At 36.9% G+C, this 13,191-nt stretch overlaps 1 protein-coding gene across 1 annotated transcript; it reads left to right on the top strand.

Moving 5' to 3' along the window:
- Positions 1-5,221: 5,221 nt before the first annotated feature.
- On the top strand, positions 5,222-7,036 carry LOC114320315 (protein FAR1-RELATED SEQUENCE 5-like). Its single transcript, XM_082872538.1, has 3 exons — positions 5,222-6,023; positions 6,159-6,624; positions 7,000-7,036. Exons 1-3 carry the CDS (start codon positions 5,222-5,224, stop codon positions 7,034-7,036), a joined length of 1,305 nt encoding a protein of 434 aa, XP_082728664.1.
- Positions 7,037-13,191: the final 6,155 nt, after the last annotated feature.

Below are 13,191 nucleotides of genomic sequence, written 5' to 3'. Positions count from 1 at the left end.
ATTATTTATAAATAATAAATTAATTATAATTATCAACGTAAGAGATGACACAAACAATGACAAAATATTAGTCAATTGCTAGTGGCAAATATGGTTAGTCAATATCAAATATAAAAAGTTGAGGATGAGTTTTTACTTTCTTGATTCTTTTTTTTTTAGGGAGATCTTTTTAATCAAATGGGTGATTATTCAGTATTTTTAGAATATGGATACGTGGTGCTTTATAAGATTTTGATTGTTAGAGAGAGATAGAAGCCCATGATTTATGTTAGGGATAGAAAAACGACATGAGGGCTAAGTAATTAGTGATTGACTTGGAGTATAGTCACGTAGTGTGTTCGGGATTGTTGAATAATTTTCCCAAATGGAGTAGGAAAGAGTTGCAATAAACGGAGCTCGAAAATATTATGTAAATTTAAATTTAGTGTGATTCAGATTACATTTTGAATGAATCTAATCCATATAATTACTTTATGAATTATTTTATTTTTACTATGTATCATTGTTGAATGAACAAAGCTGCATTTATAGGGAAGATATGTCCATGCTTCATTAATCCAACCCAAACTAAATAAAATATTGAAAGATCATTGCCAACCACTTTTGATATCCTAAATTTTTTTTCGGCGGTGCTAGAGACCACTAATTTAGTGGCTCTAAACCCACCACTAATGAGGTGACAAAAAAAAAAAAAAAACTATACAAATTGTGGCAGTGGGTGCCACATCACTAGTGGGAGCTCTATTTTCTATTTTTTTTTTTTAAGAAAGTGTGACAACGTGAGTTTTATTCCACCCAACCCAAGATGCAATTTTAGGCTTATTTGGAAAAGTCAGTTAAAAATTAATTTTTTTTGGTCATATCACTTCTCTATTTTTTTCATATTTAAAAAAACTAATAATAATAATTAAAAAAAAAATCTTTTAACCTACTCTCAAAATATGGAAAAAAAAAAATGAAGTTCAAAGAAAATTTCAATCGAATCAATGTTATATGGAGCTAGCCCCACATCTTAACCACTTCTTGAAATATCTTGACAAGTAGAGAGAATGGTGGGTCTAACCCACCATCGCCCACCACCCACGTGTGCTGACCTTTTATCATGATTCATGAGTCATGGTTATCTGTGGAGCAATCACCAGTTTTGGGATTGAATTTTTTTAGATATTTTTATTGATTTTTTTTTATCTGTGGAGCAATCACCAATAAAAGTGAAATTTAAAATATATATATATATATATATATATTCACTTGAAAAAAAAAGGTTAGTAGTTTTAGTTTTAGATTTTTATTTATTTATTTATTTTGTGTGTGTTTTTGATGAACTTTTTTGAATTTAAAAAAAAAAATTTAGATCCTTTCACATCAGATAGACTTGCGAAGTAAATTGTTTTAATACGAATTCTAAAAAAAACAATTATTAAATCAAAAAAATAAGAAGGTATATGACTTTTTAGGTGAATTTTTTAAAAAATGAGACCTATTTTCAGTTGTGTAAACTACACCTACACGTCATGATTCACTTCAGAACCACATATTTTTTGAGGAAAAATGCCTCATACACCATTGGGGCTCGACCCCAGTGAGGTGGCACTCCATAATTAGATAAAAAAAAATTATTATTATTATTTTTTTTTTGAGTTTCAGCCAGTGGAGGCGCGACACCTCACTAGGGGTGCGACCCCCACTGGGGGTATGCGGCAGTGTTGTTTTTTGAGCGATGTGGACTTATATTCTGTAGTATTTTAGAAAGTTGATAAAAAACTAATTTTTTAATTTTTTAATTTTTTTAATAATTTTTGACTAAAAAAATTAAAAGGCAAAAAAATTGACTTTTTTTTGACAACTTCCCAAAAGACCCCATTTGGTTGGTTAAAATGAAATTAAATGATTATTTCATCATAATATATATTGTCACATCTCAAGTACCAAAAACAAATTAAAAAATATTTTATTTATCACATATCTTTAGCTCAAAACCACACGTTTGGCATAAGTTTTTTTATTTTTTATTTTTGACTATTTTAATTATAAAAAGATAAAATAAATTAAAAAATTAATAAAATAAAGTATTATATTCAAATTATAATCATTTATTTTTTTCATAAAAATAAAAAAAATTAAAAAATTCATTTTAAACAAGACTTTTTAATCTGAAATTAAAATAATTAAAAATCTAAAAAATTAAAAAACCAACATAGGCTAAATAATTTCCTTACACGCATTCATATTGGGAAAAGAGTTTTTGTCATCGCTCAAAATTTAGGTAAAGCAAATCAGAGGACCCCAGCGCTCATAGATTCATAATTTTCTTCACCAATCAAAGGGGTTGAAAAATAGAAAAATAAAAATCTATCACACTAAAAAATTTGGTACAGACTCATTCGTCATTAATCATAGCATTAAGGCTATTTTGAGAAGATGGCTACAATTAATTTTTTGGTAAAAAATTACTTATAAATTTATTATAAATAGTTTTTTTGCGAGAGAGGAAGTGGGTTATAACCCACCTCCCAAAAGAGGCCTAAATAGATTTGTCATATCTTGTAGATAGGTTTATCTATCAAAAAAATGTTTGGGAGCTCTAAATTGGGAGCTCTAAAGGAACTCTAGAGAGTGGGTTTCACTCATGATGTGATGTTTTGGCCTTAATTTTTTTTTTTTTGAATTTTCACTTCATTAATAGTTAATTAGTATTCCCAAATTAGTGGGATGAATCATTGCTATTATCTACCTTATAGTTTAGGGGTACCCTATTAAAAATTAGAGCAACTCTCCAATCATCATTGTCCTCGTTTGCGAAGAGGCTTTTTTAGTAATTTTTTGATTTTTGATTAAAATATGATGTAAAAAAATTAATATGTTTGAGATGACTTCTTGATTTTTTACGAAAAGATATGGAAAAAGTAGAGAGAAAATGAAACCTTTGACTTTTTAGTATGAGTTGTTGGTTTTTTGATTTTTTTTAGTGACTTTTTACTTTTTTTGCTAAAAAAACCACTTGTCAAACGAGGCTTTAGTTTGCCCATATAAAAAGCAACAAACATTTCAATAAAAATCAATTAGGGATTAATGTTTTTTAAAAAATCAATTAGGGATTAGAAGGTTCAATAAGTTTGTAGAAGTTGAAAAAGAGACTCCAAAAATCCTAATGTCAAGTTTTTAAATGCTTAAACAATGTTTAAGATGACTATCTATTAAGATAAGATGTTTTTGGTTGTGAGTTATTCATTACCGAAACTAAAGAGTAATTAGCTTTAAAATGTCCATGGCCAACTTTGAATTAGAACATAAGCCACCAAAATTAGAATAATTAATGGTTAGAATAAAGCCAAGATTCATTTATTATGTGGCTTCATAACAAGAAATTCAAATATACACCTTAAATTTGAAATTCTAGATAACTTTTTGATCATTTTTTTTGGATGCATAGATTTTTCTCTTCATTTTTTTGCCGTTTCTAGATCATCTTGAGCTCATGAAAATAAATTACCGATAATCGGTAAAGAGTCTTATGTCTCTCTTTCTCTCTCTCACACATAAAAAAAAAGAAAAAAAGAAATCAAAAATCAAAACACTTAAAGGACATGACAAATTATAAATTCTTAATTTTAAATTTCAATACAAAACAACAACAAAAATAAAATTTTAATAATATAGTTCTATTACATACATTAAATAAATCTAAATCAAGTCAAATACAAATCAAAATTGAGTAACTTAATCGATTTTAAAATCAACATTAGCCCAAATAATAATTAGGGGACGAAAATGATCCAAGACATATCTTCTTTGGTTTCATTTTGCTCGTCTTATTATATAAATTGATAAATTATTTATGTAATTTTTGAATTATAAATTTAAATGAAAAAATTATAAAAATATTTAATTTTTTTAATTTATATTTAATTTGAAATCTCTATTAAAATATAAGATCCAAAGATAATCCGAGGGATATACTAATCATTTTACCTAATAATGTAGAGTTTTTACTAGGATAATATTTTCTGTATTTTTGTGAGGGAAAATGTCTCGTAACTCAAATTTTGTGGCTCAAAAGTGGTTCAAATGGCCAAAACGACGTCGTTTTGGCCATTTTTATGTTGTTCTGTACTCAAAACAACGTCGTTTTGGCCATTTGAACCACTTTTGAGCCACAAAGTTTGAGTTACGTAGCATTGTTGTTTTGTGAGTCTTGTGTATGGAAACCTACTCTGGCAACTTACACAAAACGTTTAGTAGGTAGTAGGTACCATAAAATAATAATATTTTTATCTATCTAACCCCCAAGCATGGCATACAGAATTGTTTATAGTGATGTTTACATGAAAAAAAAAAAACAAAAAATTTATTATCTAATCTAAATTCATTCTATGGTATTATTAATATGGGTTCTGTTTAAGTGTGTAACCCTCTTAAGGTTGCACATCATATGCAACCCAATTGTTAGCCGTTAGATTACAATAATTGATCAAGACCATTGAATTGTTTAATCGTGAAAAAATTAAAACCGGGGCAACCGGTTAATGCTTGTATTTGCATGATTGCATCCCACTCACTCTCTGTATTTCGTCTCTATCTCTCTCTGTGTAAGGTTGAGTCAGTGTAACCCTTGATTTCTATTAATAGCGAGAAGCCCCTGTTGGGTTGGTTCCATTGACGAAGCTCTGTAGGGAACAGTATAACGGGCGATTTCCAACAACAACGGAACTACAAGGCTGTGTTAGTTCCATTGCTGAAGTGAAGCCCTTCTCTCCAACTAGATATGAGGTATGGAGCTGTCTCCCTCTTTCTGTCTCCCTCTCTATCTCTCTGGCCTCTTCACTTCAGCTATTTTCCCTCAACTAAACCCCCATCCTAACTTCATCCGCTCTACGCTTCGCTCAAACGGAAACCCCTCCATTGGAAACTGACTTTTCTCTTTCTCAGGCGAGTGTTTGTGTTTGCACAAACAACTAAACCGTGTGAAAATGTCGTGTTTGTGTTTGTGTTAACATTTTTCGGTCATCAAGTAATTGTTTGTACTAATGTCATGTGCAGTATGGCCCCAGCGGAAGTTAAAAGGGAAGGTGATGATTATGACATTCCAAATGAAGCAGATGACATTCGTTTGATGAATGAAAGTTGGCCAGAACCTTATCATGGTTGCGAAGCTGGTCTGAGCAATGAAGAAGCAACCAACATGAACGTTGAAGATGGCGGAGCCGATGTGAAAAAAGAAATGGTTGACGATGCTCATCGCAATGACATGGTTGGTGATGTTGAACGTGCTATTCTGGAACAGAAATTTGATTCGGTCGAAGATGGAGAAGCTTTTTACAATGCGTATGCTAAAGCCAAGGGATTTAGTATACGAAAATCCAAATTTAACACAAATAAAGAGGGAAAGGTCATTAGTAGGCTGTGGTTGTGTTCAAGGGAAGGTCAGAGATTACCAAAATACTTGGACCGTATTGCTGAGAAGAGTAGAGCTCCCAAGGCACTAACAAGAGTAGGTTGCAAAGCCCAATTTCGCATACGGTACGATGCAGATGCTGGTAAAGGGGGAAAGTATGTTGTGACTCACTTCGTCGCAGACCACAACCATGAATTGGCGGAACAACATTGTGTGATGTATCTAAAGTCACATCGCAGTTTAAACAATGCCGACAAAGCTCAAGCAATGGCTATACGCAACGTCGGTGTGAAGACTAGCCAAATCATGGACTATATGGTAAATCAATCAGGGTCTTATGAGAATGTTGGTTTCATCCGTACGGATCTGCACAACCATATTCAAGCCGAACGTAGAGCAGAAGTTGATGATGGTGATGCGCAGGGTGCGTTGGTTTACCTATGTGCAAAACTTGATGTTGATGCACGTTTTTTTTACAAGTATGATGTGTGTAACGATAACAAGTTACAAAATTTGTTCTGGGCAGATTCGAAATCGGGGGTCGACTACGCAAAGTTTGGTGATGTGTTGATATTTTACTCAACTTACAAAACCAATGTATACAAGAAACCTTTTGTCATGTTGGCTGGTGTGACTAGCCACTTTAGGACCACGATATTTGCATGTGTTTTGCTAGCTAATGAGACAATTGAGACATACACATGGGTTTTGGAAACATTTATGGAGGCGATGGACAATAAAGCACCTGTGTCCGTACTGACAGATGGAGATAAGGCAATGCGTGAGGCAATCAGAAGAGTATTTCCAGACACAAGACATCGATTTTGTAATTGGCATCTTGGGAAAAATGCTGTTTCAAATGTTCACATAAGTGGCTTTGCACATGTTTTCAAGCAGTGCATGGACATGGAAACGGATGAGACAAAGTTTGAGCATGGCTGGACGACAATGGTCGAAAAATTTGGACTTCAAACCAACAGTTGGGTGTTGAAGACATATGAAAAGCGTCATATGTGGGTTGAGGCACATATGCGTGGACATTTCTTTGTTGGGATAAAGAGCACTCAGCGCTCGGAGTGTATGAATGCTTATTTCAATCCCTTCCTCCAACACAAATTGAAGCTATATGAATTTGTTAGGAACTATGATCCGGCTCTTGCAAGGATAAGGTATAACGAGGCTGGAGATGATGCTGAAAGGAACTATGATCCGGCTCTTGCAAGGATAAGGTATAACGAGGCTGGAGATGATGCTGAAACAAATAACACTTTTCCGGTATTGATTACTCCATTGCGAGATATAGAGAGACATGGAGCTGAGCTATTCACCCGAAATATATTTAGAATGTTCCGTGATGAAATCTTAGAAGAGGGGAAGTTGAATGTCAAGGACGTGTTCCCTTTGCCGGATGGTCAGAAATGCTACTATATTCATAAGTACAAAGTGAAGGATAGATCATGGATAGTAACACACAGTCCAGTGGATGCTACAATGAGATGTTCTTGCATGAAGTTTGAGTCATTGGGGCTACCTTGCTGTCACATGATATGTATTATGAAAGCTGAAAATTTAATGCAAATTCCCCCAACTTGTGTGCTGCATAGATGGACAAGGGCTGCAAGCAAGGATGGCCAGCAATAGCCTCAACCCTCAATTGATAGCAATGTAACACAGACGGCCCGATATGGGATATTAAGTTCTTCGTACAATGAAATGTGTTTCTATGCCTTACAATCAACAGAAGGTTTCAAAAAGGCTAGGGATGCATGTCTTCCAATGACGAGCCGAATGAAGGAGTTATATGAGAGGAATCTGAACGATGGGAATGGAGACAAAGGGAAACATTCATTCCCTCGACAATTTGGAGTAGAAGATCCTGATGTTGTGAAGACAAAGGGGAACTCGGGGCGGGCCTCGTCCACCTGTCGAAGACCAAGAAAATGTGGGAATTGCAAATGCATTGGGCACACAAAGGGAACGTGTCCTAAGGTTCGGTTTAGCCGAACAGTGGGTAGTAACTCAGATGCAAATACAACCCACATAACTGACCGTGAGTACAATGCGGAGTCATTGCCCGTTCACTGCAAAACTGGGTTGGTGGATCCAAGTGCACTGCACATTAAGCAACGATGACTATTTTTCGATGCTTCTCCTGATTCCAAGCAGCTTGTGGGCCAATACGATAGTGTTGAAGCAGCAGTGTGCAAAAATGATTAGACCACAATTGATGAGGTGAATCAGGTAATTTTATAATTTGTATGATTTATTTATTCCCTTAATTTATTAGGTAGGCAATACTAGCTATTGAAAACACATGTAACTAATGTATGTAGTTTTCATTTTGCACGGATTGTTGTACGTAACGTGTAAATAATTAGTTACGTACAATGCCAGGAAATGACACAACGTTACTTATGTACAAGGCCACGAGTTGTAAATTTTCCATATTGTTTAGAGTGATGTTGTCATTTGTATTTGTAGTGACTTGTCATTTTGAAAACTAATTGAAGGTGAGATATATATGGGTTGTCTGTGTATTATTTTGGGTGGAAAATTGGCTTATGTCTGTATTCCAAGATTCCTATTGCGGTTTGCTTGTTTCTGTTCCATATTTGGTTGGATCTAACTGAAGGGTTTTTTGCGGTGTGGTTTATCAACTAACGATGTGTTTGGCTTCGTATTGATTTATTATGACTTGTTTCGGTAAACTTCCCATATTGTTTAGAGTGATGTTGTCATTTGTTATGACTTCCTATTACATACCAGCACATGCATTGTGCATATAATCCAAGTGGCAATTAATTTTGGGTGTTACTTGAAGAAAGTAACCCAACGAACTCGTTACTTTATCTCCATGCCGATTGCTATATGAATTACGAGTTACGAACATGAGTTGTGAAATTATTTCATGTTAACTATGAAAGTGATGGGTTTATTGTTAGTAAAATCATGGTGGGCCTATATCGACAGCAACGAAGCAGTAATTTAAAGTTGACAAGTTAAAGAAGAAAATTAAGCAATTGCGGTTGTTGTTGTGTTGTTTGTAACAAAGTAGAAAGTAGAAGGGAAAAAACTACTCAGAAGTTACAATGTAGAAAGTAAGTTGTTGTGTTGTTGTTCATGCCCTCTCTCTCTGCAAACATTCTGCCCTTTATAACTATTATTTCCCACGATCCCATGATCTGCCGATTCTGCAACTGCTTCTGTGCAACTTCTGTAACTGCACGGTCATTCCCGTGTCTTGAAACCACATAAAACCTTCACTTGTACCTGTCGAAGTGCATATAATTGAAGTTGCCACCTGTGCCCAAGTCCTTTTAGCCTTTCCTCGACAGATATAGACTCCCAATTCGTTCATGTTTTCTCTTGGAGGTTGGCCACTAAATCCATGAGCACTGCCAGTAACTGCTCCAGCGCGTAAGTCAAGTGGCACGCAAGATTCAATGTTAGTTGATAACCCTTGTCTTTAGGTGGACTTGCCATGTGTCCTCAATTGAATGGAGCAACTGTTGGCAGGATGTGGGAAAAATAGGTGCAAAGAGGAATTTTTTAAAAATAACCAAACATAATTTAGTTGAAAATATAAGTAAACTTTTTTAAAAAAAAAAAATAGTTTCCATTTTTTTGATTATAAACCCAAGATGTATATTTTGTTTTTGATATAAATAAGTTGAGTTATTTGGTTACGTAAAATGTAGGACAACAATTGTGTTTAAGTCATTACAATACAGAAAAAGGTTATTTCAAACATATTTTCAAGTTTACCGACATTGAATATATTTTGATTAAATTACAGGAAAAATTCAATATTTGGCAGAGTTTGATGATTCAAAGTTAGGGGCAGTAACAGTGAGTGGCCAAGTGTTGTGGTTCAGTGGCCCAGTTTGCAAGGATTGTGGTTGTGTTTAGTGGACAATATTCTGTCGATTTTTGTCTCATAATGATGAGGGACATGCCCCACAATGGTGAAAAGGAAGGTCGACAGGGAAGAGTCAATATTTGGCAGAGTGGACTTGAAGATTCGAATGTCAGGGGGCAGTTACAGTGGCAGTTATGGTGTAGACATGTGGGATCATGCAATGATGGGCCACAAAAACAGTATACAGATATAGAAACCAACGATCTCCCTTCTAGGCTTTCCAAGTATACTAAACCTTCACTTCTATCTGTCGATCTCTCTTTCTTGTGTTTATTTCATGGCCACCAACTGTTTGAAACTTCTGTCGACAGAGCAAGGCTCCTGTTTTGTCTCATGCTTCCTCCTGAAAGTGTGCCCACTAACTCATAATGATGAGGGACATGCCCCACAATGGTGAAAAGGAAGGTCGACAGGGAAGAGTCAATATTTGGCAGAGGGGACTTGAAGATTCGAAGTCAGGGGGCAGTTACAGTGGCAGTTATGGTGTAGACGTGTGGGATCATGCAATGATGGGTCACAAAAACAGTATACGGATATCGGAACCAACGATCTCTCTTCTAGGCTTTCCAAGTATGCTAAACCTCCACTTCTATTTGTCGATCTCCCTTATCTTGTGTTTATTTCATGGCCACCAACTGTTTGAAACTTCTGTTGACAGAGCAAGGCTCCTGTTTTGTCTCATGCTTCCTCTTGAAAGTGTGCCCACTAACACCATGACTGGTGCTAAAAACTTCCCCCATCACTTCTAGGTGACCCACATGCAGAGAGCCCACTTTCAGGTGGTGGACATTCCTTCAGACTTGGCCACGTGTCCTTGATTAAGTGGACAATCTATCGACAGAGACTGGCAAAACTTGGTGCAAACAATGGCCCCCTTGTTCAAGTTAAATATCATATGAATTAACCTTGCGGAAGTGATTGAGACCCCCTCCAATCACCACTTGCACCACCACCCCACCCCCTACCCCCCCCACACACACGTGGGGGCTGGTGAATGGAGGAGAAGGAAAAAAAAAAGAAGAAATTTTTTTTTAAAAAAACTGGCCAATCAGAGAGAGAGGGGGTCATGGGGGTGCCCCCCTTGTGGGGGTCCAAGTCATATGATATTTAACTTCAACAAGGGGGCCATTGTTTAGGCCCAATACGGGCCCAAAACAAACATAAACTACAACCCAATATAAGAGCATTTAAATATACTGGCCCTATCATAAGCTATAAAAGACCTACATTTTCAACTTCAAACCACCTCATTTCCCTCTGATTCGAACTCCCCAGACTATACTCCTTCTTCTCAAGCATTGTTGTTCAAAACCAGAGCACCACAAAACCCTAAGCTATGGCGTCGAAAAAATCTTAACCATTTCCATCTGAGGAGAACAATGAAGACCTACTCCGCTTCCCAGACCCTATCAGAGCACGTATCGCTCCTCTAAAATTTGGTGCAACCCTATTGCCTAGCACAAGCTCTATCGCTAAGGCTACTCTAGGCCCTACCTTCGCGTCTTACTTCCCAACGAGCTAACTCCATACTATCCCCTTGGTAATGGTGAAAACTTTCTTCTTAACCAACCTGGACTTAAGTGGACTAACTGGAATGTCAGCAAAAACCCACTCAGATCGTGGAGGTTACCAGACTCTGTTTGGCGAAGCTGGGCCAGGAGAATTGAAGGTCACGACGCTGAAGTATGGAAGCACCAGGGCATTAGTGAAGCAATTAGACTGTCGACTAAAAATTATGACATGTGCAAAGGGCTGATTGCTGCTGCTGCATGCTTTTGGTCACAATCTTGTAACTCCCTACTCCTCAATTTTGGTATGATTTCCCCTACCATCTTAGATGTAGCTCACTTGATTGGTCTCCTAATCTTGGCCAATCCAATTTATGTTCTCCTTGAGCCTCCAAAAGTGACATTTACTTTAAACACTGACATGTGCTATACAGATTTTGCCCAAAAATACAAAGGCAAGCCTGGTTCCCCTGTCCAGGACAAAGAAAGAATTGCTTTTTACTTACTTTGGCTTTGTGAGTTTCTTTTTTGTGTCCTTGGTGTAGACGCGCCCCGAAGGCTTCACACTACGTTACAGTCGGACTCGAATGTCACGGTTCTTAATCTGATCTCACAATGTGCAATGTGAGATTGATAAATCACCAAAGAGTCCAAATCTGGCAAATCATTTTGAAAAATTGATTTTTGTAAAGAAGTGCCAAACATGGACTGCTTTGCCAGATACAGAGTCGCCACCTAAATATTTATTTTGGAGAATTTAGGAAACCCTGACTCGTGCCTAAGGCCACGTGTCCGTCATCACCAAAGTTACCTCGGCTCGAGAACTTGGGTACAATTGGAGAAGGTCATCTATGAGCACCCTCGCTCGCCCGATCAAAGATCGGCCTTTACTAACATGATATCTTGTTTTTGAAAACACATGCGTTCTTATTTCGGTTATTAGCCTAGAATTACTATGTGATACCCACAACACACAAGTATAGACTAGATCACCTAAGTTGGAACAAATCATCTCATGTTTGTTTGTTTGAAAATGGTTTAAAGGTGCTACTCGCAAGTAGGCTAAGACGTGAATTTTTCCACCCTCGAGTGGGCTTAGAAAACATGATTTTGCCACAATCAAGTGGGCTTAAAATTCGCATTTCAATGAATTGTTCCAATTCAAGTAATCTAACCTTCACCCACAGGCATTCAGCCAGTTATATCATATAAGCAGTTAGCCTCATGGCAAGCATGCGGTCATGTTAACACTCACACTCATGCAAGATGCTAAAGCATAAAAACTTACCTAGTACTTCGAGCCAAAACAATAGCTAGTTAGTAATCAATGCATGATCCTAGCTATGTTAAGATGGCTAATGCAACACATGTAAAATGCAACTAGAAATAGGCTCGGCTATTCTAAAATGGCATATGAAATGCGACAACTCGATACACGTATTCAAGTTGGAATTGAAATACGATGCAGTTAGTATGATGCGCCGAGCCCGGTGCATGCAATATAGATGAATGATGCAAGCATGCGAGCATAAGGATGCTAATTGAAACATGACCTAAAACTATCCACTGAAAGCAGGTAAGTAAAAGGAAAAAAGACGTGGGGTTGGAAAACATTCACACATTCATGCACACTTATTACAAAATTCGCCCTCTCGACAGAGGGTCCGAATAAATAATACAAATCAACTAATTAATTAACTACCCTAGCTAATTAATTATTACATAACTCTTAACTAATTTAAACAAATTAACTAAGCTATGAAACTAAAGAGGCCGTCGCAGCTCCGCCTCGAAATGATTGAATGATGCATGCTCGATCGCCTCGCTCGGAAACCCGTTGCTATGCCACATATTGCCTCTGTTTGCACTGTTCTGCACCTCTGAAAACTGCACAAGTCCCAAGGATGCTTCCGAACCACTCCCTGAGCACTGTGGGATGTCACCGGCCAAAATATAGGGACATCGGCCATGTGGAATTTTTCATCGACCATTTGTGAGGATCTCGACCAACAATTTTTAGTCGATCGGCACTGAAGATGGCCGGCCGGCCATATCTTCCTGCAGAATGCTGTTTAGCTGTAGCAGAGGACAAACAAAGCATGACAATGCATTTTTAAGGCAATGTGTGCACAAACACCCTCCCTATCATGTCATGAGCTCAAGGGAGTGTAGTGCTCGACCCTCGGGCCATCAATCACGCATGTCGATGCATGATGGCCGAAGGAGCCAAGTGTGCGCTTCAATATGGAATGAATGCACAAAATTACATGAATGCCTAGAACTCTATCATGTTGGATCAAGAGTGTCGACGATCGAGGATTGAGGCACATTTCGGCACTTCACGTACAAACGTCCCTCGACACCCCAAA

Source organism: Camellia sinensis, chromosome 5 (assembly GCF_055761805.1).
Source record: "Camellia sinensis isolate YWXY chromosome 5, ASM5576180v1, whole genome shotgun sequence".
Taxonomy (NCBI): domain Eukaryota; kingdom Viridiplantae; phylum Streptophyta; class Magnoliopsida; order Ericales; family Theaceae; genus Camellia; species Camellia sinensis.
This window is presented reverse-complemented; position numbering and strand designations above follow the sequence as displayed.

Bases quoted from the DNA above. Each gene is read 5' to 3' on its own strand.
- LOC114320315 (XM_082872538.1), top strand. From the start codon at position 5,222: ATGGTTGACGATGCTCATCGCAATGACATGGTTGGTGATGTTGAACGT. The intron at 6,024-6,158 runs GTGTGACTAGCC...CCGTACTGACAG, and splicing joins ACCTTTTGTCATGTTGGCTG to ATGGAGATAAGGCAATGCGT. The intron at 6,625-6,999 runs GTATAACGAGGC...TGTGCTGCATAG, and splicing joins CCGGCTCTTGCAAGGATAAG to ATGGACAAGGGCTGCAAGCA.